Source organism: Phocoena phocoena, chromosome 1, assembly GCF_963924675.1.
Source record: "Phocoena phocoena chromosome 1, mPhoPho1.1, whole genome shotgun sequence".
NCBI classification, from domain to species: Eukaryota; Metazoa; Chordata; class Mammalia; order Artiodactyla; family Phocoenidae; genus Phocoena; species Phocoena phocoena.
This window is the reverse complement of record NC_089219.1, coordinates 128039676-128060998: the sequence shown is the minus strand read 5'-3', so window position 1 is coordinate 128060998 and position 21323 is coordinate 128039676. Positions and strand designations below refer to the sequence as shown.

General features: G+C 39.7%; 2 protein-coding genes across 2 annotated transcripts in view; both read right to left on the bottom strand.

Annotated features, from left to right (window-relative positions):
- LOC136131774 (dimethylaniline monooxygenase [N-oxide-forming] 2-like) overlaps nt 1-11663 on the bottom strand; it is a 58623-nt gene extending 46960 nt beyond the window's left edge. The window contains 1 exon segment of the mRNA XM_065888548.1: nt 11526-11663. Coding sequence (XP_065744620.1) covers nt 11526-11663 — 138 coding nt within the window.
- On the bottom strand, nt 2115-7630 carry LOC136132171 (putative dimethylaniline monooxygenase [N-oxide-forming] 6). Its single transcript, XM_065889060.1, is given in 5 exon segments — nt 2115-2457; nt 3557-3629; nt 5603-5774; nt 5777-5992; nt 7589-7630. Coding segments are annotated over 5 exon segments (846 nt in total).
- Nucleotides 11664-21323: the final 9660 nt, after the last annotated feature.

Here is a 21323-nt window from a genome sequence, read left to right as displayed (position 1 = left end):
AAACCAAGCAGTCTCTTAACTGTTAGCCTTTCTCCCTGTTGTAAAAAATCAGTGATTATCATTGCTAATGAACTGATAAAAATGGTTTTGTTTATTCAATTTGTTAATGAGCTTGCCTGCTATAGTCCTTACACTGGATTCAGTCACAAACATATCCACGTGCCTACATATACACATTTACATACACACAAACACAAATTTCACTGACAATCCAGCTAAGTACCCAATCAGAAGAATAAAATGCCCTTGAGTTACCTTGTTCTCTAGACCTCTGTTGCTTCTCAGTGTTCCTTTGTTCTCACCTTATTTTGCATAATTGGTAAAGCTGTTGGGAAGATACATGCTTATGTCTATTTACTACACAGGACAAAGTACATAGAGGTTGTAAGTAGCATTCCATCAAATTTAGGTTGATGAAAATTAATCTTGTCCTTTTGATTGAATAAGATACCAACGACTCCAATTTCCCAACTAAATTTCCAGTTGGCTTAAATATTCTAAGTCTGAAGAGTCAACACTATAGTTAGCCACACTTCCACCAGAATCTTGGTTGGGGAAAACAACCCTCCAGTACTGGGTCTGGATGGGGAGGAGACTCTCACACCCTGAAACATGTTCCTGAAACATAGACACCTCCACTCAAAATATCACTTTTCTTGTTCTCCTCAAGTGTCTGTATAAGTTTCCACATCACTGTTTTTTCATATCGTGTAAATATCCAATTGTTCCAGTACCATTTGTTGAAAAGACTGTCTTGTAGCTATTGAATTACCTTAGATAAAGTGAACAAATTGCTTGAAATACATATACTGCCAAAGCTGTCTCAAGAAGAAACACATAACCTGAGTAACACTACATCTATTAAAGAACACAAATTTGTAGTTTAAAATTTTTCCTGCAAAGAACTTCAGGTTAAAGATGGCTTCATTGGTGAATTCTATCAAATATTTAAGAAAGCAGTAATTCCAATTATATACAACTCTGCCAGAAAATTAAAGAGGACAGAATACTCCCCAACCCATTCTATGAGGCCATCCTTACCCTGTTACCAAAACCAGACAAAAATATTATAAAAATTAAAGACAGATTAATATCCCTCACAAATGTTACCAAATATAATTCTACTGCATAAAAAATGGATAATATATCATGATAAAGTGGGTTTTATTTCAGGAAAGCAAGATTGGTTTAATAGTCAGTGGAATTCACCATATTTATAAAGTAAAAATTAAACATAAGATCATATCAATAGATGCAGAAGAAAGCAGCTGAAAAAAGACAACATCCATTCTGATGAAAATTGTCAGCAAACTAGGAATAGAAGGAATGTTATTCAACTTAATGAAGGGAATTTATGAAAAATCTAGAGCTAATATCATACTTAATGGTAAAAGACTGAATGCCTTAATCCTAAGATCAGGAAGGGATATCTGATCTCCCCATTTCTATCCAAAATACTGGAGTTTCTAGCCAGTGCAATAAGGCAAGAAAAAGAAACATAATACATTCAAATTTAATGGGAGAAGTAAACTGTATTTTCAGACAACATGATTGTCTATATAGAAATTATGGAATCTACATAAAGTTCCTAGAACAAATAAGTGCACTTGTTAGCAAGAAACAATAAGAAATTAAACAAAATTAAACTACTATTTATAATATTCAAAAATATGTAATACTTAGGACAAATCTGACATAACCTGGGTAAGACACTAAAAACTACAAAACACTGCTGAGAGAAAGGAGATCTAATCAAATGGAGAACTATACTGTGTCATGGGTTAGAAGACTCAACATTGTTGTGATGTAAATTCTCCCCATGACAAAACACACGTTAAAAAGTTGATTAAACTTTGTTCAGCCAGCAAATCTGTGCTCACTCCCATTTATTGCCCCATCTTTACCCTTATCTTGAGTATCTCCAAACTTGCCAATTTAGATTCTTATCTAAAGAGAGATGCTGTTATCCATTTTATTTAGACTTTAGTCAAATGGGCTAGGATTCATTTTAAGTCTGCAGGAAGGGAAAGAGCAGCTATGAAATTTAATATCTGTATATGCATATTTGCAATCAAACTTCTGGGCTGAACTCTGAAACCCAAAGAACTTTCCCATTAATAAAATGCAAGTAAAACAGCCAGAAGAAGCACTGGGAATAAAAGTGTTTTAAGCAAATTGTAAAACGGTTGGGGTCTCTTAGATTCACTGACAGTTCTTGTTCTGGTTGGCTTTACTGTCCTGTCTCATTGGGTCAGGATGGCATTTCTGGCTCCATCCCACTTTTCTGGTCCCATCAGTCGAAGCTGGTATGGGCTACAAGGATGAAAGTGCACCTCCAGGGCCAGCTGGGGATCAGTCAGGAAGAGCCATGGTATGTTAGGCTTGGCCCTTATGAAGGAGCCCAACTCATCCATGTATGTGATGTAATCTGACTGCAAAGTCTGGCTCTGGCCAAACCTGGGGAGAGAAAAGAACACATTGGAATGAGTGCCACAGTTGTAAACAGAAGCACAAATTTCTTACTTTTTACTCTCAGAAAAGTAACATTTTAGTCAGCACCTCCAGTAATACCCCCATGCCTCCCTTTTTCCACAGCATAGAATTTATCATTTGTTCTTTGACTGTGAGCTGTTTTTTTTCCTCTCCTTCCTAACCTCTATTCAAGTGTGATATCATTTTGGGCTTTTGTCTCTAGCCATGAAACCTGGAATGAACTGACCCTAGGGTCTCAAGGTGACTGATTAACTTAGTTTACTCTTTGATACATGATTATTTTTTATATGACATTGCTTAGGATCTCCCCTAATGTTAGATTTTTATATCAGTGTGTTTAAAATTGGGTTTATGTATAGTTTTAGTATTGTTGCAATTTACTAATATAAATTGTTTCATACGTTTAGTTGGAGTGTGATCTCATTTGCTTTTAGAAACCCTTATTTAAGCAATAAGATTGACATTGAGGCTGCTCTTTTTCCTCCTCATTATTCCTATTGGCCTGTAACGTAAAGGGTAATAAGTAGAAAATACAAGGGCAGGTGAACTCAATTTAATTCTTCATTTGGTTTTCTTGTTACATCACTGCCACTGCTCAGTTTCCAGCTAGCTAGTTTGCTGACAGAACCATGGCTGGTGGGAAAGGAGCTGTTGGGGAAAGAGTCAGAGTCATTTCTCATCCTCAGCACTGTTGGCATTTTGAGATGGATAATTCTTTGTTTAGGTGGACTGTTCTCTGCACTGTAGGATATTTAGCAGCATCCCTGGTTTCGACCCAGTAGTTGCTAGTAGCATGCCCTCTTCACTTGCAATGACCAAAAATGTTTCCAGATTTTGCCAAATATCCCCTGGGGGACAGAATCACCCATCTGAGAACCTGTGCTCTAGAGTTACACAGGAGAAGTGTAATGACAATTATTTGCCCATCGAATACTGCTTGATTATAGCAAGTGTGTAAAAAATGTGAACTTTGACTAGTGACAAGATTATAGAATCTATTAATGTTTTCCTACACATATAGGCAAATTTTAGGATTTGTTTATTAGCAAGTACCATCTCTTACCATTTGAGTTTCCTCCCCATTTTCTCATCAATATCATCCATCATTTCATTTGTAGTTGGCAGGGTGCATGAGTCTAAAAAAGAAATGAAGACAAATATTGAGAAAGACAAAAAAAATTAAGAAATATGTAATTATACATAGTTAATTTCATTCAGTGTTTATGAACTATGTCCCTAAAAGATTTTGTATCAAGAGGAGCTATCTTTAGTATGTTTAGCAGAATAACAATTCACAGAAACAAAGATCTGAGAAGCCAATGAACCTGCTCTGGGAATGGCAAAGCTGGCCTACAATGAAATAGTGACAGTGGAAAAGTTTTTAGCTTCAAGTCACCCTATCTTACATTTCTGATGACATTATGGAGGGTCAATCCTCAACATGCCTCATGCATATAATACCTTACCAGTTTCATCATTTCTTTCTGCATCCTCTTACTAAGAATTCTCTCAAGAAATAGCCTGGTAAAATAATTCAATCTAAGATCTATGGCAATTAAAATGGGACAATGGAAGGAAACCTGGGTTTTCCAGCATCAGCCTGCAGCCAAGGAAGATGTTTTAAGGAGCAGCAGAAAATTTTTATTTTTTTAATAAATTTCACTATATTAGTGGAGGCCTCTTTTAATTGCTAACTGTAGCTCATTTGCCTTTGTAATAATGGCAGGAGAAGTTATGGCATTCCCATGAATACTTCCCAGTCATTATTAGCATCTCACCTCAGCCTGCTGGTACCCTGTGGTCAGATACTTGCTGTGCCCCTGCTGGAAAGTAAGGGACCAGAATTTTGGTCATTTTGTTTGATGTTGTATCTTAAGTGCCAAGACGGAGCCTGGCACATAGCAGGTGCTCAGTAAATATTTGCTGGATGAATAAATGATGCCCATTGTTTTATGTAAATTTCTTGGGTTTATGAACTATGTCTGATTTTTCCATAAAACCTCAGATGCTTGGCACTGTTTCGCTTTTCAAGAGAAAAAGACAATAGAATCATTTTATAAGTGAGCACGCTTACAAAAGATTTCATAATGGGTTATTTATTTATTTATTTTTTAACATCTTTATTGGGGTATAATTGCTTTACAATGGTGTGTGAGTTTCTGCTCTACAACAAAGCATAATGGGTTTTAAAAATAACAATCTTTCATGGTACATTTGAAATAGAAGCTTACTTATCCACAACATTTTAAGAAAACATACACATATACTCTATGATTTTAACTTTTTCTTCATTACTTGTAGTCTAAGTTTTTATGGACGGTATGTTAGGTAAGGTACACCTATATTGGCCAAGATTCTCAAACCGTTGAGTAAAAGGACACTTTCAATAATAGTGGTGATCAATATGATTGAAGTAAATTAAATTGATATTTGAGATATTGCCTTTCTCTCATATCCTTGATTTGCCCACACAAACGTACTTGTAGTCCCTGAAGCCCATGGGGTCCAGGGGGAGGAAGGGGGAGAAGATTATCAACAGAGTAGGAGTGGCCCAACACTGTTATTCTGACACAGTTGACACCAGTAATGCCTCCAGCATGTCCTGACACCCACCAGGGTCCTTTCAACCTTTCCAATGTACCTTGACATTGCAGTGATCCACTGCTGTCCTTCTCTTGCCTTTATAGCCTTGCAAAGTCCTACCAATTCCCCTATGAGAAGTCTAAGCTCTTTAACACAGGTTATAAGGCCCTCCATGCTCTGGTTCCTTCCTCTATTTCTTGCTGCTGCCTGCCTCTGCTTTATATTTCCTTACACCAAAATGTTTCTGGTTCCTCACACACTCCATGCTGTACTTTACCTTTATATCTTTCCTCATGCTGTTCCATTTTTGTGGAATAATTTACTACTCAACTCCCCTCACCAGAACACTGTAGAACTTTCCCTATTGCAGCATTCCCCCCACCTTATTTTAAGCTCTGTGAGGTCAAGCATCATGTCTATCTTATTCCCTTTATATCCCTAGCACCTAGCACAGTGCTTGGTGTATAGTATGTGCTCAGTAAATATTTGTTGACTAAATGAATGAAAGGCAGAATGGCCCACTTACTTGCAAACACTTTAACTGTCCAGTAGGTCTGCAGGTCAGCTGTGGGGATGGCAGCCCCAAGGGACCGGACAAGGTCAATCATAGCCAAGGTTGGCTTCTCCATCAGCAAGGGGAAGATACCTTTAAACAGGGTGACCTCATTGTTTCTGCTTTTGATGATGGAGTCATCAAGGAGAAGGGGTAGGCATACCCATAACCTGTTGCAAAGATGACAACATCAATGGCCTCAAACATTGTCCCATCCTCAAACATGGCTGAGGTCTCTGTGAACTCCTTCACACTGGGCTTGATGGACACAGTGCCACATAGCATGTGGGATGGTGGTTCGTCATTGAACACAGGCTCTTTCCTCAGGGTGCTATGGAGAAACAAGAGAAAAAGTCCCTTGCTCTAAAGCACCTCATTTCCAAAAAGTATTTGCAACAGTCCATAGCACTGAACAAATTTCAGGGTAAGCAGTTAATCGTCAGCATGAAGACAACTAAACTTTCTTCTTTTGGGAAAGTCCTTTCCTGTTGCTAGTAACAATCCTTAGGAATATCCGTCTGACATCCAGATGGCGAACAAGCACATGAAAAGATGTTCAGCATTGCTAATTATTAGAGAAATGCAAATCAAAACTACAATGAGGTACCCCCTCATACCAGTCAGAATGGCCATCATCAAAAAGTCTACAAATAATAATTTGGGACTAACAGATACACATTACTATATATAAAACAGATAAACAATAAAGGCCTACTGTGTAGCACAGGGAACTATATTCAGTATTTTGTAATAACCTATAATGTAAAAGAATCTGAAAAAGAATATGTATATATTTAACTGAATCACTTTGCTGTATACCTGAAACATTGTAAATCAACTATACTTCAGTAAAAAATTCTATAAATAATAAATGCTGGAGAGGGTGTGGAGAAAAGGGAATCCTTCTATACTGTTGCTGGGAGTATAAATTGGTACAGCCACTCTGGAAAACAGTATGGAGTTTCCTTAAAAAACTAAAAACAGAGTTACCATATGATCCAGCAATCCCACTCCTGGACGCGTATCTGGAGAAAACCATGATTTGAAAGGATACATGCACCCCAATGTTCATTGTAGTGCTATTTACAATAGCCAAGACATGGACACAGTCTAAATGTCCATCGACAGATGAATGGATAAAGAAGGTTTGGTATGTATATACAATGGAATATTAGCCATAAAAAGAAACGAAATTGAGTTATTTGTAGTGAGGTGGATGGACCTAGAGTCTGTCATAGAGAGCGAAGTAAGTCAGAAAGAGGAGAACAAATACGGTATGCTAATGCACATATATGGAATCTAAAAAAAAAAAAAAAAAAGGTTCTTAAGAACCTAGGGGCAGGACAGGAATACAGTCGCAGATGTAGAGAATAGACTTGAGGACACAGGGAGGGAGAAGGGTAAGCTGGGATGAAGTGAAAGAGTGGCATGGACAAATGTACAATAGATAGCTAGTGGGAAGCAGCTGCATAGCACAGGGAGATCAGCTTGGTGCTTTGTGACCACCTAGAGGGGTAGGATAGGGAGGGTGGGACAGAGGGGATATGGGGATATATGTATACGTATAGCTGATTCACTTTGTGATACAGCAGAAACTAACACACCACTGTAAAGCAATTATACTCCAATAAAGATGCTAAAAAGAACCCAAAAACCTCTGTGTAACTGAAAAGTGGTTTCTTTTGAGGAGCAGTTGAAGGCTAACTTCAAAATAAACATTTCCTCTCTGTTTCAAGAACAGGATAAAAATTCACACAATGTGCTGCCTTGAAAGTACATCTGAAAGCTGGCAGCCTCTCTTTCCCCATATTCTGAAGGAACTTTCATGAAATGAAGGAAAAGTACGGAATGTTATATTGCTCCTGGATTCAAGACATCTATTTCCCTCCAGCCCAACAACCCCAAATGAAAGGATTGTGTCTCTGATGGGCTGCCTCAGGCCTCACTGTTTCCTCTTACATGACAAAAGCGTCCTCTACTCATGGTTGCTGTATTTCTCATAATGGCGAAGCTCAGAGATTTAAAATTTTTTTAAAACCTCACTTGGAAATTTCTGCTAAGGTCAGAAAAAGGGTGAAGGCTCACGCTTGGAAGGTTCTCATGTTTGAGTCTGTACCGTTCACGTGTAGCTGGTAACTTTTGTTGATGGTTGTGAGAAGGAGCTTTCTCAGGTGCCCACTGAAAGGAGGGCTGAGCTGCGGGTTGCGGACTGGTTAAAAAACATGTAAGATTCTGCTCCGGGAAACAAAGGTGATAAGACCTCACATTATTTCCATGTTGATGAATCCCTGCTCTTTCGTTCCTGGACTCCAGCCAATTGTAACATGAGGAGAGAAGAGTACGTGCCCTACAGCTCCTTGGAATTTTCCCTAAAAGGATGTTCTCCAAACAAAGGAAAACAGAAGTATTATATAACAACAGACAGTTGCTCCAGAGAGCTCACATTTTCATTATTTCAATATGTGGGCCGTTTGAGCCAGTAAGGAGGAAATTAAGCTCAGACTCTACCTCTGGATGAGAGAGCTTGTCCTAGACCTAGATGCCAAGCAGCTCTGGGGCACATTATCACTGTCTGTCTTGGGTTATAACTGTGTCCATCTCCCATCACCCCCACTAGAACATAAGGCACTTGAGGGCAAGGTCAGAGGCTAATTCAAGACTATTGTGCATGCATTTTAGCAGTCTGCCTCGGTGGTCTTTGATATTCCATCTCTGCTTATCAAGTCCTATTTTTGCTTGTCTAGATATACCCTCAATGTCCAGCTTAAAAGCTGTCTCCCTTCTCATGTCTTTGCTTGTCTTCCCTCCCACCAATTGGAAGTCATTCCACCAAGCTCTAATTGTCTTTACTGCCCTAATCATACTCTGTCCTATTCATTTATATTATGATCATTCTAATACTTCTTTTCTCTCTGCTTTTAGAATACTGTCTGCCTGCTGTACTTCTTATATGCAGCTATGCCTAACATAGTACCCTATGCATAATGAACTCAAATATTTTCTGAATGAATAAATGAATGAATGAGTGAAACAAAAGTTCAGATAGTTCTGGTTCTATTATTTTCCCCTTTGCCATCAAAGTGATACTGACCTATTGTACATGGCTGGTTGAGCAACCTCTTGTTACAGCAACGATAAAATCTTTAGAGGTCATGAGGTCCTATATTGGAGTACATTAAACCTAAGACATGCTCACATTCAGCGTGCTAATATTTAAACTCCACTTGGTTTTCATTTTACAGAAAAAGCACACTGTGAAGAGTTCAGAATTATCAGGTTTCTCTCTTCTGGATTACCTTCTGCCTAACAGGACTTGCAAGATGAAAACTTACGTAACACATTTTTCAAAAATTCCTCTCTGATCATGCAGCGTACCAAGCAACTTTGCTTAGAAAATAAGGAAGGGGTGGGGTGCATGGAGAGGGCTAACGTTTAGAATATTTGTATATGTTTACATCCCCACAGGGCTTTTGAGTATAATTCTGCTTATGGAAAAGAGACATTCCCCTCTTGTGGATAACCCAGAGTCTGACTTTGCATCTTATTGATCTATCATCTAATGCTTCTTCAAATAAATGTTCTGATCTGGCTGCACTGGTTGACTCACAGATTCCTGGATACACCATGTTCATTGCCTTCTTCTGTGGATTGCTGGTCACCCCTATCTAGAAGGGTGACCAGCAACCCCTTTTTCCCACCTGATACTGGCACACTGTTGTGTTCTGCACTGTTGAGAATGCCACTCTCTGGAGTTGTGTCACATAATGGTTCTCTACTTGTCTGAGAACATCTTTCAAGTCTCAGCTAAGTGCTATCCCTGTAGGAAGTTTCTTTTGACTTGCTAATATTCTAGTAGTCCAGCCTCCTCTAAATCTCAAGGCACTTGTTTATTTAGTTCACAGTCACCAAGGGCTGTCTTGTTGTAAAGTTCTATAATCTTTTTTTTTGGGGGGGGGCGGTCATGAAATTAAATTTTTATTTTTTTAGTTTTTTTTCGTTGTGGTTTCTGTATTTTAGATGAATATATTCTTACTTGAACATTTTTTGAAATACAGCATTCTTAAATATGGTGCATAAGTTTATAGGTTGATAAATTTTTCACAAATGAAACATGTCTATGTAATCAGCACCGAAATCAATGAACAAAGCATTACTAGGTCTCCTGCCCCTATTTCTGTGCCATTCCCTTTCAAGGATAACAACCATTATGGCTACTAAGAGCATAGATTAACTTCAATTTTGTACTTTGTTAGAGGTGAAATCTTAAAATATCTCCTTTTTAATGTTTGACTTCTTTTGTTTGAACTGTTAGGACCAGATATGTTTTAGAATTTGTAGATTTTGGGTTTTTTCTCCATAATAGTCCTAGTGAGATCTGGTGCAATTCAATCATGTTTCTTGACCATATGACTTCAGGACAGGTTTTGCTACTAAATGAGTTTTTGATCATTTTCTGTCAAGGATTGTGGGCCTACATTAAGACTTGCTACACCAAATGAAGTAGAAATCATTTATGTATAGTGATTATGTCACATATTTGTCATCCCAGGACTTAGTACAAAACTCTGTCAAAATAGACGCTCAGGCAGCATTTAATTGTTGCTAATAAGATAATGAAGAACCATTTCTTGATTTAGGTCGTATCTCCCTGAGCAATTGTGAATTAAAAAATTGAATTAATAAAAAATAACTCCTGATTATTGTAATGGAAAATACAAATTAATGATCTATATCTCATGTAATATTTTCAGAGTTTTATGACCCCCAGAGCAACCTGTTGTTGCAGGTTGGGCAGTGACAGATATGAGGACAGACTATGGTTACAATATAAATCATGCAGATATAATGTCTTCAAGCCAAATAGGTATCATCTACATCCAATCCTAACTGCTGGGAACTTCAGGACAGAAAAGCTGGAAGTTTCCCCAAACCTGGCTTTTGAAATGTAAAAATTGTGTTTATAATGAATATTTCCTGATTATATTATTTCTCCAGCAATGAGCCTGAATGGCAGAGATAATCATTTTTCTCTCTGGATTTGGCCTGACAGAGTATTTACTAACCACACACACCACACGTACAATCATCATTTATAATAACATAATGTGTACCCAATAGGCATGAGTTAATTATAAAATCATATCCTATTGGAATTGGGAGGCAGATTAGAGGTAACTTAATTTCCATCTTCTGCATTTGACTAATGAGCATTTGAAGTCCAGAAAGGAAAAAGTGACTTTCCTGAAATCTATTTTCTTAAAAATTCTGAGTTGAGACTTCTGACCGCAGTCTAGGTTTTTCTTTTTTACATCCCCCCGCCCCCCACCAGCACGCCCAGGTTCTCAGGATTTAAGAGCAATAGGAATAGAATCTTTCAGTTACATGGGAGGCAGTGGTATGGTTTTTCTGTTAATTACTGACCCCTTCACCCTCTTTACTGCCTAGAGATTTGGGCTGTGCCACATAGGTGACAATGTTTAATGAGTTGGAGAAGTCCTCTCCGGGATAAGCCTTGCTGGTGTGAAATAGTTTTAAGTGATAGGACTTTAGTAGGATGGGAGAGATAAGATTTTATTTTCCAGATCTGAAAATGAGGTAGGTCATTTGTGACCTACCTCCCAAGTCTGAATTGGAACTGATCAAGATTGATTTGCAGTGTAACCCATCTACCTTCTATTTTTTTCTTCTCTTTTAAAAAATTTTTTATTTTATACTGGAGTACAGTTGATTAGCAATGTTGTGTTAGTTTCAGGTGTACAGCAAAGTGATTCAGTTATACATATACAAGTATCTCTTCTTTTTCAAATTCTTTTCCCAGTTAGGTCAATACAGAATATTGAGCAGAGTTCCCTATGCTGTACAGTAGGTCCCATCTACCTTCTATTGTCCTACTCACCAAGAATTGCCACAGGCCTCCAACATCATTGCTCCTTTGAAAGCAGGTGGGCTCCAGCTTCTCTTCCAGACAACACCATATGGAGGCCAAGCCACTGACACCAGCTGCGATGATGGCCACTCTCTTCACCATGGTCATCTGCAGGAGGATCTAGAGGAGCTTTTTCAGAAGAGTTTCCCTGGATGCTTAAAATTTTTGAGTAGAAATAACCAGGCTAGGCATATATGTCAGGATCCTCACCTTAACACAAGAAGACATAGATGCATGTTAAGAGTTTATGCTCATTATGTTTACCACTTTTGCTCTAGTAAGACACTAAATCTGGTTTCTTCTGATTATTTAAAGTGCCAAAAATAGCAGAGCCAGTGAACCCCAGAGCAGGAAGGACCTTAGAAATCAACAATCTAATCCTCTTAATTGCAAATGAAACAATTGTCACTCCAAGAAGTTTAGAAATTACTTCTTCAGGGTCTCAGAGCTAACAAGTAAAAGAGTTGGGACAAGAACTCAAGCCTTACATAAAAACCACTGTACCAAATCACCCCTACTTATTTTGAATGTTTGGCTTTAAGGGGACTTACTCTTAAACAACCACCTTCTTTCCCCAGAGAACTTGCAGTTCTCAGAATGTAGAAGAGAATGGCTTTTAACAACGTCTTTTGATGTAAACATTGGGAAAGGGAGAGAAGTTATTTTTCTTAAAGTAAAATGTCTTTTTTCCTTGTATTTTTCATGATGTTGAGCCCTGGTACAACCTGGAAGAGAAGGGCTAAGTGTGGTAGGGATAGGAGAATAGGGAGGGGGAGTGGGAAACAGAGGAAGAAAGGAACGGGGTAAGGGAAACAATGAGATCACTGGTCCTGGTTCCAAAAATTAAAACAATAACTGATATGGTCAGTAAAGCTGTAAAGTGAAGCCCCTGGGAGATCAGAGGAACAATGGTTCTTCTATTTCTTTTTGCTTTGGAAGTATAGACTATATAAACAAAGGCTATGCACCTGGACTATAATGAAAGGTTTTGTTGTGCCAACAGTGAAAAAAAAAACAGCGCAATTTTCTGGAAATTTAGGAGGGACTGATTTGAGAAGGTGAGCTAACTCTTGGAGATCATACGTTTGTAAAAGTAGTGAACTCAAAGGACAGAATTGCAAAGTTACATAATCTTGTCTCTGGCTCTCATTTCTGTACCCACCTTTTCTGCTTCTGTAGAACTTCTTCCTGTTTTTCCCTCCCTCCCTTCCTTCCACTTCTCTGAGTACCTACCATAAGTTATGCCTTATAGCAGTCTGTTGGGGGTTCAGAGATGAAAAAGCACAGTATTTCCATCTAGAAACATGCAGTCTAATGGAGAGAGATGATCAAAATCACAATGTAAGTGTAATTCACTGGAGTGCTGGCACTCAGGCCAGAACATCTAGGTCCACCCAGGAGAAGAATGAGAGAGACTTCAAGAGGAAGTAAGAAGAGAGCTGAGTCTTGAAGGAAGAATAGATGCTTGCTGGGTAGACTATGGGCAAGGAACATACAACAGCCACAGAGAAAAATATATGCAAATAAACAACAAAGTAAGAGAACATGATAGAGTGAGCTGCAATTAGCTCAGTGTTGCTGAACCATAAGGTGTCAGGAATAGCAGATGAATTGAACAGGCAGGGCCCAGATTATGAAGGGTATTGAAGTGCCACACTCAAGCGTCTGGATACCTACCATTCTTTAGGTTATGGTGATCCATTCAAGAATTTTGAACAAGGAAGTGATAAGATCAGAAAAGATCTGATTCACATGGAAACTAGAATGAACAATGACTACAATCAAGTAGTCAGGAGGTTATTTCAATAGTCTAGGCAGAGATATGGAGGACCTAAATTAGACCAATGTCAGGGGAAAGGAGCATAGAGACTGGACATACAAAATATTTAGGAAGTAGATGTTTGGGGATTTGCTGACTGATTATAGAGTTGGTGCCTCAGAGAAGGTCCTTCCATCTTTAAGGTTTTATGTTTATGGCTTACATGCATATCACTCATGATTTAGTACAGGAAGCAGAAAACATTCTATTTCACAATGAAAGGGATATAGCACAGGGAATTAGGTGCTTGCAATAGATGGAATGGCTGGAGGAACAGAAACCAGGAGGCTGCCATGGGCCTTATAAGGTCAGACCACTAGAGCAACCACCCAAAGGGCAGGAAACTCCTGCTGCCACCACAGATGCCTCCACAGGGTGAGGTATGGAGTTTGGCTGATATAAACACATCTGTTGGAACATGTTTGCCCATAAATACATCACATAAATTTAGCCTCTGCTTCCATTTGCCTTCCAAGCACAGATGTCTATCTTTTTTTTTTTTTTTTTTTTTTTTTTTTTTTTTTTTTTTTTTTTTGCGGTACGCGGGCCTCTCACTGTTGTGGCCTCTCCCATTGCGGAGCACAGGCTCTGGACGTGCAGGCTCAGTGGCCACGGCTCACGGGCCCAGCCGCTCCGCGGCATGTGGGATCTTCCTGGACCGGGGCACGAACCTGTGTCCCCTGCATCAGCAGGTGGACTCTCAACCACTGCTCCACCAGGGAAGCTCACAGATGTCTATCTTGATGGAAAAACCTAAATTGTATCCAAGGTCTAACTCCAAGGAAGTCTTAGAAATGTAGTTTTGAGCCTTCCAGTCCTTGGGATGCAGGAGGGAGCCCCTTGGGGGAAGGTCAATATGCCAACTGTCACTAAGCAGTGTCTAGCACAGTGGGTTATGTGGTATGAAATGGAAGCCAGTCCTGTGTTCCTAGAACACCTAAACATATTCATAGTCTTCTCTAATATCAATATAGTAAATGCTTAGTGATTAACCCCTTTGGTTGTATATTTTGTGATAATTCTTGCAAGACTTCAGATCTCCTCTCTGTAAAATGAGCAAATTGAACTATTACTAAAGTCCTTCTGACATTCTGTGAATCTCTTAATTTATCTGTGAATAAATCCTACTAAACCTTTTCAAAGATAGAAAATATAAGCTAAAGACAACACAAATATATTTAAACTGCTTAAGAGGATCTTCCTTAACCTATGTGCCCCTGATGTCCAAAAGTTGATTTAATTTGGCTGCTGAGAGCCAAGTTAAATTGGAAGTTTCAGCTGATGCAACTGAAAGTATAAGAGCATCAAGAAAGCGGAGCTTGATGGAGAGGGTGTGGAGAAAAGCGAACCCTCCTACACTGTTGGTGGGGATGTAAATTGGTGTAGGCTCTATGGAGAACAGTATGGAGGTTTCTTTAAAAAAGTAAAAATAGAGTTAACATATGATCCTGCAGTCCCCCTCCTGGGCATATATCTGGAGAAAAACTCTAATTTGAAGAGATACATGCACCCAAGTGTTCATAGCAGCACTATTTACAATAACCAGGACATGGAAGCAGCCTAAATGTCCATCAACTCATGAATGGATAAAGAAGATGTGGTGTATATATATATATATATATATATACAACTCATGAATGGATAAAGAAGATGTGGTATATATATATATATATATATATACACACACACACACACACACACACACACACATATACACAAAAAATGGGATACTACTGAGCCTTAAATAAGAATGAAATAATGCCACTTGCAGTCACATGGATGGACCTAGAGTTTATCATACTAAATGAAGGAAGTCAAACAGAGAAAGACAAATATCGTATGGTATCACTTATATGTGGAATCTGAAAAAGTGATACAAATGAACTTATTTACAAAACAGAAATAGACTTACAGACATACAAAACAAACTTATAGTTACCAAAGGGGATAACGGGGTGGGGGGAGAGATAAATTAGGAGTTTGGGGTTAACATATACACACTACTATATACAAAATAGGCAGAAAGCAGGGACCTCCTATGCAGCAAGGGGGACCTGAAAGGGAATATATGTATGTGTGTATATGGCTGGGTCACTTTGCTGTACACTTGCAACTGACACAGCATTGTAAATTAAGTATACTTGAATAAAAATAAAAACAAAACAAACAAAGAAAGTGAAGCTTAAGATAGAATCTTGAAATGAATCTCTTTGGAAAGAGCTGTTGGTGTGCTGTGTGTCCCTTTCCCATCCCATGAAGAGACTGGATCAGAAGACTTGCTTCTTGCCACAGCATAGGAGGGGCTCCATCCGACCACTTGGAGAGACATTGGAGGCTTGAGGGGACTTTGTCTACCTTCTTCCTACCTGGGAAATCTAGAGGATGAGATTCTGACTGGCTATCTATGAAGGACAGTTGCTGCTGTGCTGGGTTTGGCCTGCACTCCCAGAGCTGTTGAGACAAAGCATGTGTAAGGGTTTCCTGAGGGCCAGATGTGAGCCACCCAAGATGAGCTAACATGGGGTCATATTAGATCCTGTCCAATAGGGCTGCCTAGAGGCACGATGGGACCCCAGTGTGAGGAGTGGCTGCTGAGGAAGTGTCTTCCAGAATAGGGTCCACTCTTCTGGGTCAAAGGAACTATTGGGGAGAGACCTCCATTGTTTTGGGGCCTCTGAAGTATAAGCCGAAACATCTGTATAAGTAAGAACTAGTTTTAAACCTTTATAGACTTCAGTACTCCACTTTTTAAATTCCATAGGTGGTTCGTAGTTTGAATACCGAACAGAGCAGAAGTGGTTTGAATAGGCTGCCTGTTATCTGGCTTCTCTGGGCAGGAGACTAGAATGTTAGGAGGGTGGGGGGAATGAGAAAATTTACTGTCAATCTTGTATAAGATGTGAGAAGTGCTGATGCTTGACAGACAGGCCGATTATTGCAGAACATGTGAGGGTTTGGGGAGATGGTCTAGCTTACTTTACATCTTCAAATTCTCATTATTGTATTTTGCTGAACCTATGGGAGTCTTGAGGGACCCATAAATGTAGCCAGAGGCCTTGCTTTACTGTGATTCTAGATCCCTGGGATTCATTCCATCGCATCTCTGGGTCCGCTCTGATCACAGAGATATTCCCTTACTCCCTTGCCTGGGCTGATGCCTAGCTCTGCTTGGCTTACCCCAGGGATAGAAGAGGAAGACAGGGAAAAAGTTTAAGCTTCTCTTTCCTGGAAGTTTCCTTCAATAACAGGATATTATGGTGCATCACCTTGAAGTTGACCCCTCAGGTTAGCCAAGAGGAGGCCCTGGGTCACTCGGAGGAAAGGTGTTCAGTCAGGAAGGCTGAAGGGTCAGAATGGCAGGATCCCTGTTCCTTTCTTCAGTGACGACCTCATCTTGCCACCACCCTGCCCTGTTGAATGAACTTAGGCCCAACTCCATTCTTTTTGTGGAGCTCTTCTGCTGTTAGCAGTCTTTCTTTCCTCCCTCCCTCCCTCCCTCTCTCTTCTTTCTTTCTTTCCCTTTTTCTTTCTTTCTTTCAATTTCTTTTTTAATTGAAGTATAGTTGATTTACAATGTTGTGCCAATCTCTACAGCAAAGTGATTTCTTTTGCTCTTTCTCAGGGGCCATTCTTCTGAAGTTGGGACCTCAAATGACTTCAGGAAATTAATCATCCTAAACCACCCATTATGTCGTGTTCCTCCTTAGGAGTTGACGGTTACTTCCTGCTGGCACGCACGCTCTGCCTTGCTTTACTCATCCCACCATTTTCCTGCACATACCCTGTCTGCCAGGATGTCTGGCACCCTTAATGTCCATCACACACACCCCACTCCTTCTCATCTCTTTGCCTGTGATCATGCTCCTTCCTGGCACAGGCCTCTGAAATCGGGAGTGGGGGAACTCTTCCACTTCCATTTGGTCCGTACCAAGTCCTGTGCATCTCGAAACCCTGAACAAACTTCACTCTCCTCAAGAAGGCTTCCTAGCACCTGAACACTTTGCTGCTGAGTTTCTGTAAATCAAATACGATGTCCCACACTACGTAATGTTGTAGACTTCTGGGGTTGTGTGCTCATTGTCTCATGAGTGTTAATTCTTATCTCTGTTAGATTTCATATTTCCTATCATGGACCATTGTGTGTACTTTAAATTTTATTTTCCTCAACACCCAGTAGAGGGTTGGGTATTCAGTAGGAGATCTATAAGTAAATGTTGATATAACTTGATGACCCCGTTCTAAGTGTTTTCTTATTAGTAACACAGAACAGTGATTAAATTCATCTGCCAGAAGTACTCTGGTATCATGGGATTTGGAACAGACTTCATCTCTTTCCACAGGAATGCTTGGAGCCATTCTTCTTTGGTTTTGAATGTAATATTCTGTGCTTAACTTTTCAGACAAGTCTACGCCAGATGCGTTTGTTTGTTTGTTTTTTGTACTGGTTGCAAAATACATTCTATTTATTTTGTTATATGAAATTGGCTTCAGGATTTGGATCCACTTAAGTCCATGAGATTTTGGCATACATCTCCCTTCTGATATGGTCAGGGGGAGAAGTGGGGGAATGCAGTGAATTAGAAGCTGAGAAGTTTCCTAAGTTTGAAATTAGGCCAATCACTCCACAAAGAAGACATTTTCTTTTATTTCCTCAAGTGACATACTGTTTAACCAAGGTGTTCCTATATTCAAAAGCCCCTAGTGTTATCCAAGCCTGATTTGCCTAGACTGATATTTAGTTCAGTTAAATTCATTTACTAACTTACTTAGTCTTTCATTAAAATATGTATACCTACTATGTGCCAGGTCCAGTTGTAGGCACTGGGGATTCAGCAGTGAATAAGCACAACTAGTTATTGAGAAGTCATAGGGGATGTGGAGAGAAATGGTTATTGTTCCAGCATTCACAGATCTCTAACATGTGTGTGTTTGTGTATGGAGGAGAAGGACGGTGGAGGGGGGAGAGATTAAGACAAGTGCAGGCATAACTCTAGTGCAGGGAAAAATATAAGTGACACCAAAAGGAAACCAAGTTACTATATGGATTCAAATGAGAGAGAACACACATTTATATAGGGGTAAATTAAGAGAGCCTTTATGGAGGAAGTGGTATTTGAGATGGGTTTAAAGAATGCTGGCTGATTGATTATTATTTTCTCTTGACCTCAAACAGGTTCTTTTAAAAATTTTTTATTTTTTAAAATTTTTGTACAACTTTTAAATGTTACTTTCCATTTACAGTTATTAAAAAGTATTGGCTGTATTCCCCATGTTGTACAATACATCCTTGAGCCTATCGTACATGCAATAGTCTGTACCTCTCACTCCCCCACCACTATTTTGCCCCTCCCCCTCACTGGTAACCACTAGTTTGTTCCCTGTATCTGTGAGTCTGCTTCTTTTATGTTATATTCACTAGTCGTTATACTTTTTAGATTCCACATATAAGCGATATCGTACAGTAATTATCTTTCTCTGTATGACTTGTTTCACTTAGCATAATGTCCTCTATCCATGTTGCTGCAAATGGTAAAATTTTGTCCTTTTTTTATGACTGAGTAGTATTCCATTATATATGTATCACAACTTCTTTATCCATTCATCTGTTGATGGACATTTAGGTTGCTTCCATGTCTTGGCAATTGTAAATAATTTGGCTATGAATATTGGGGTGCATGTATCTTTTTGAATTAGTGTTTTTGTTTTTTTTGGGTATATATCCAGGAGTGGAATTGCTAGGTCATATGGTAGTTCTATTTTTAGTTTTTTGAGAAGCCTCCATACTGTTTTTCACAGTGGTTGCAACAATGTACATTCCCACCAACAGTGTATGAGGGTTCCCTTTTCTCTGTATCCCCGTCAACATTTGCTATTTGTGTTCTTTTTGATGATAGCCATTCTGACAGATGTGAGGTGATATCTCATTGTGGTTTTGATTTGCATTTCCCTGATGATTAGCAATGTTGAGAATCTTTTCATGTGTCTGTTGGCCATCTGCATTTCCCCTTTGGAAAAATGTCTATTCAGTTCTTCTGCCCATTTGTTAATCAGGTTGTTTGTTTTTTTGACGTTGAGTTGTATGAACTGTTTATATATGTTGGATATTAATCCCCTACTAGTCATATCATTTGCAAACATTTTTTCCCATTCAGTAGGTTGTCTTTTCCTCAAACCTGTTCTTTCATGCTCTGCTGTATGAAGCTGGGCCTGGGACTCTGCAAACATCATTCTCCTTTGCCAGCTGGCTCCTTGTTTGGGGGGGTCTAGAACCTGGAAAAGAAGGGGCTTGCTCCTTTGTTTGCTTCCTGTTCCTGTCAGCACTGCTGCAGCATTATGTCTTCCCCCTGGCAGCAATGCTGGTGCCATAGCTAGGTCCGGGTTGTTCTAACACTCCTAGAACCAATTTATTTATGCTGCTTCAAAGAGACCAACACCAGCCAGCTGGCAGCCTCCTCAGAGGTACCATCTCAGCTCTGCAAGTTCCCTCTAAGCTTCTCAATTCCAATAATCCCAGCCTCTCCCCTTTGTCTCTTCAGGCCTGGAGGTGGTAGCTCCTTCGGCAGTTGCTACCTCTATGATATTCTGTGTTCTCTTTTTGTCCTTTAGGGTTTCTGATATCTCACCAACAATTTTTTTTTTTTTTTTTTTGCGGTACGCGGGCCTCTCACTGTTGCGGCCTCTCCCGTTTGCGGAGCACAGGCTCCGGACGCGCAGGCCCAGCGGCCATGGCTCACGGGCCCAGCTGCTCCGCGGCATGTGGGATCTTCCCGGACTGGGACATGAACCCACGTCCCCTGCATCGGCAGGTGGACTCTCAACTACTGCACCACCAGGGAAGCCCTCACCAACAAGTTTTAATATTATATTCTTTATGTTAAAATAAGTGGTGATGTTTCTATTTCCTGACTGGATACTGACTGATACAAAAGTTGGTGCCAGGAATGGTCCAAGGAAATGGACACTCAAAAATGAGGTTTGGGAGTTGGTTTGGTCATCTCCCTGAACTTGAATGCAGTGCTGAGCCCCTTGACAATTGTGAATTGGGATGCAGTGATCCATGGAAAATGGTGGTATCACAACTAACCATATTATCACCTATGTTTGATTGTGGGGAAGTACGTACTAAAGCAAGTGCCTTGGAGGAACAAGTGGCTGTTGCACTTACCTGTGTGGCAACAAAGATGACTGAAAGGTCACGGGGAGGGATGGCTACTCTGAGCACACTGAAGTGCTTAAGAAAGAAAATGACAGGCTCCGGTCTTTAGACTCTCAGCTCAATGCATGGTCAGAGAGGCAGAGCTTCTGTGGTGACCCTAAAAGGATCTCTTATTCTTCAGGGCTAACTTTGTTGAAATTCAGAACAAATTTAACTTTTGCAGGCTTCAGAATTATAACATAAGTGGAACCCCCAGCCTCATCAAGTCTTTCAATAAACCTGAGAACCTTGAACTTTTGAGTCACTCTAAGCCTCTCTTATGGTGGAAGCAGCCTACCTCCCATATATGAGGATGCTTAAAGATGCAGTAATAACTTTGCAACAGGATGACTATTCTCTATTCTCTACCCCAATCTACCCTTTCTTTGTTGCCATTAGACACATAATCAGAGTTAACCTCAGCAGGTACAAAGTCTGACCCAGGAGGAAAGAGTTTAGATTTAAGACGGGTTTGAAAGAAGCTTAGACTCCAAGCAGGAAAATAACTATAGCTATAGGCATCAAGATGGATCTATTCTGAGATCAAACTGTAAATAATCTAGTTAATTTGGAACGTGGTTGAAAGTAAGACTAGGAAAGCAGGTTGAGCTATATTGGGAGGCACCCTGCATGTGATTAAAATGGAGGAAGGAAGAAGTGGTGAAGGATTTTGAGTAGGAGTAATGTGTTTAGGGGCTCATCCCAGAAAGGTAACCTGGCAGTGCTGTACAGGGTATATACTGTGACAGGGAAA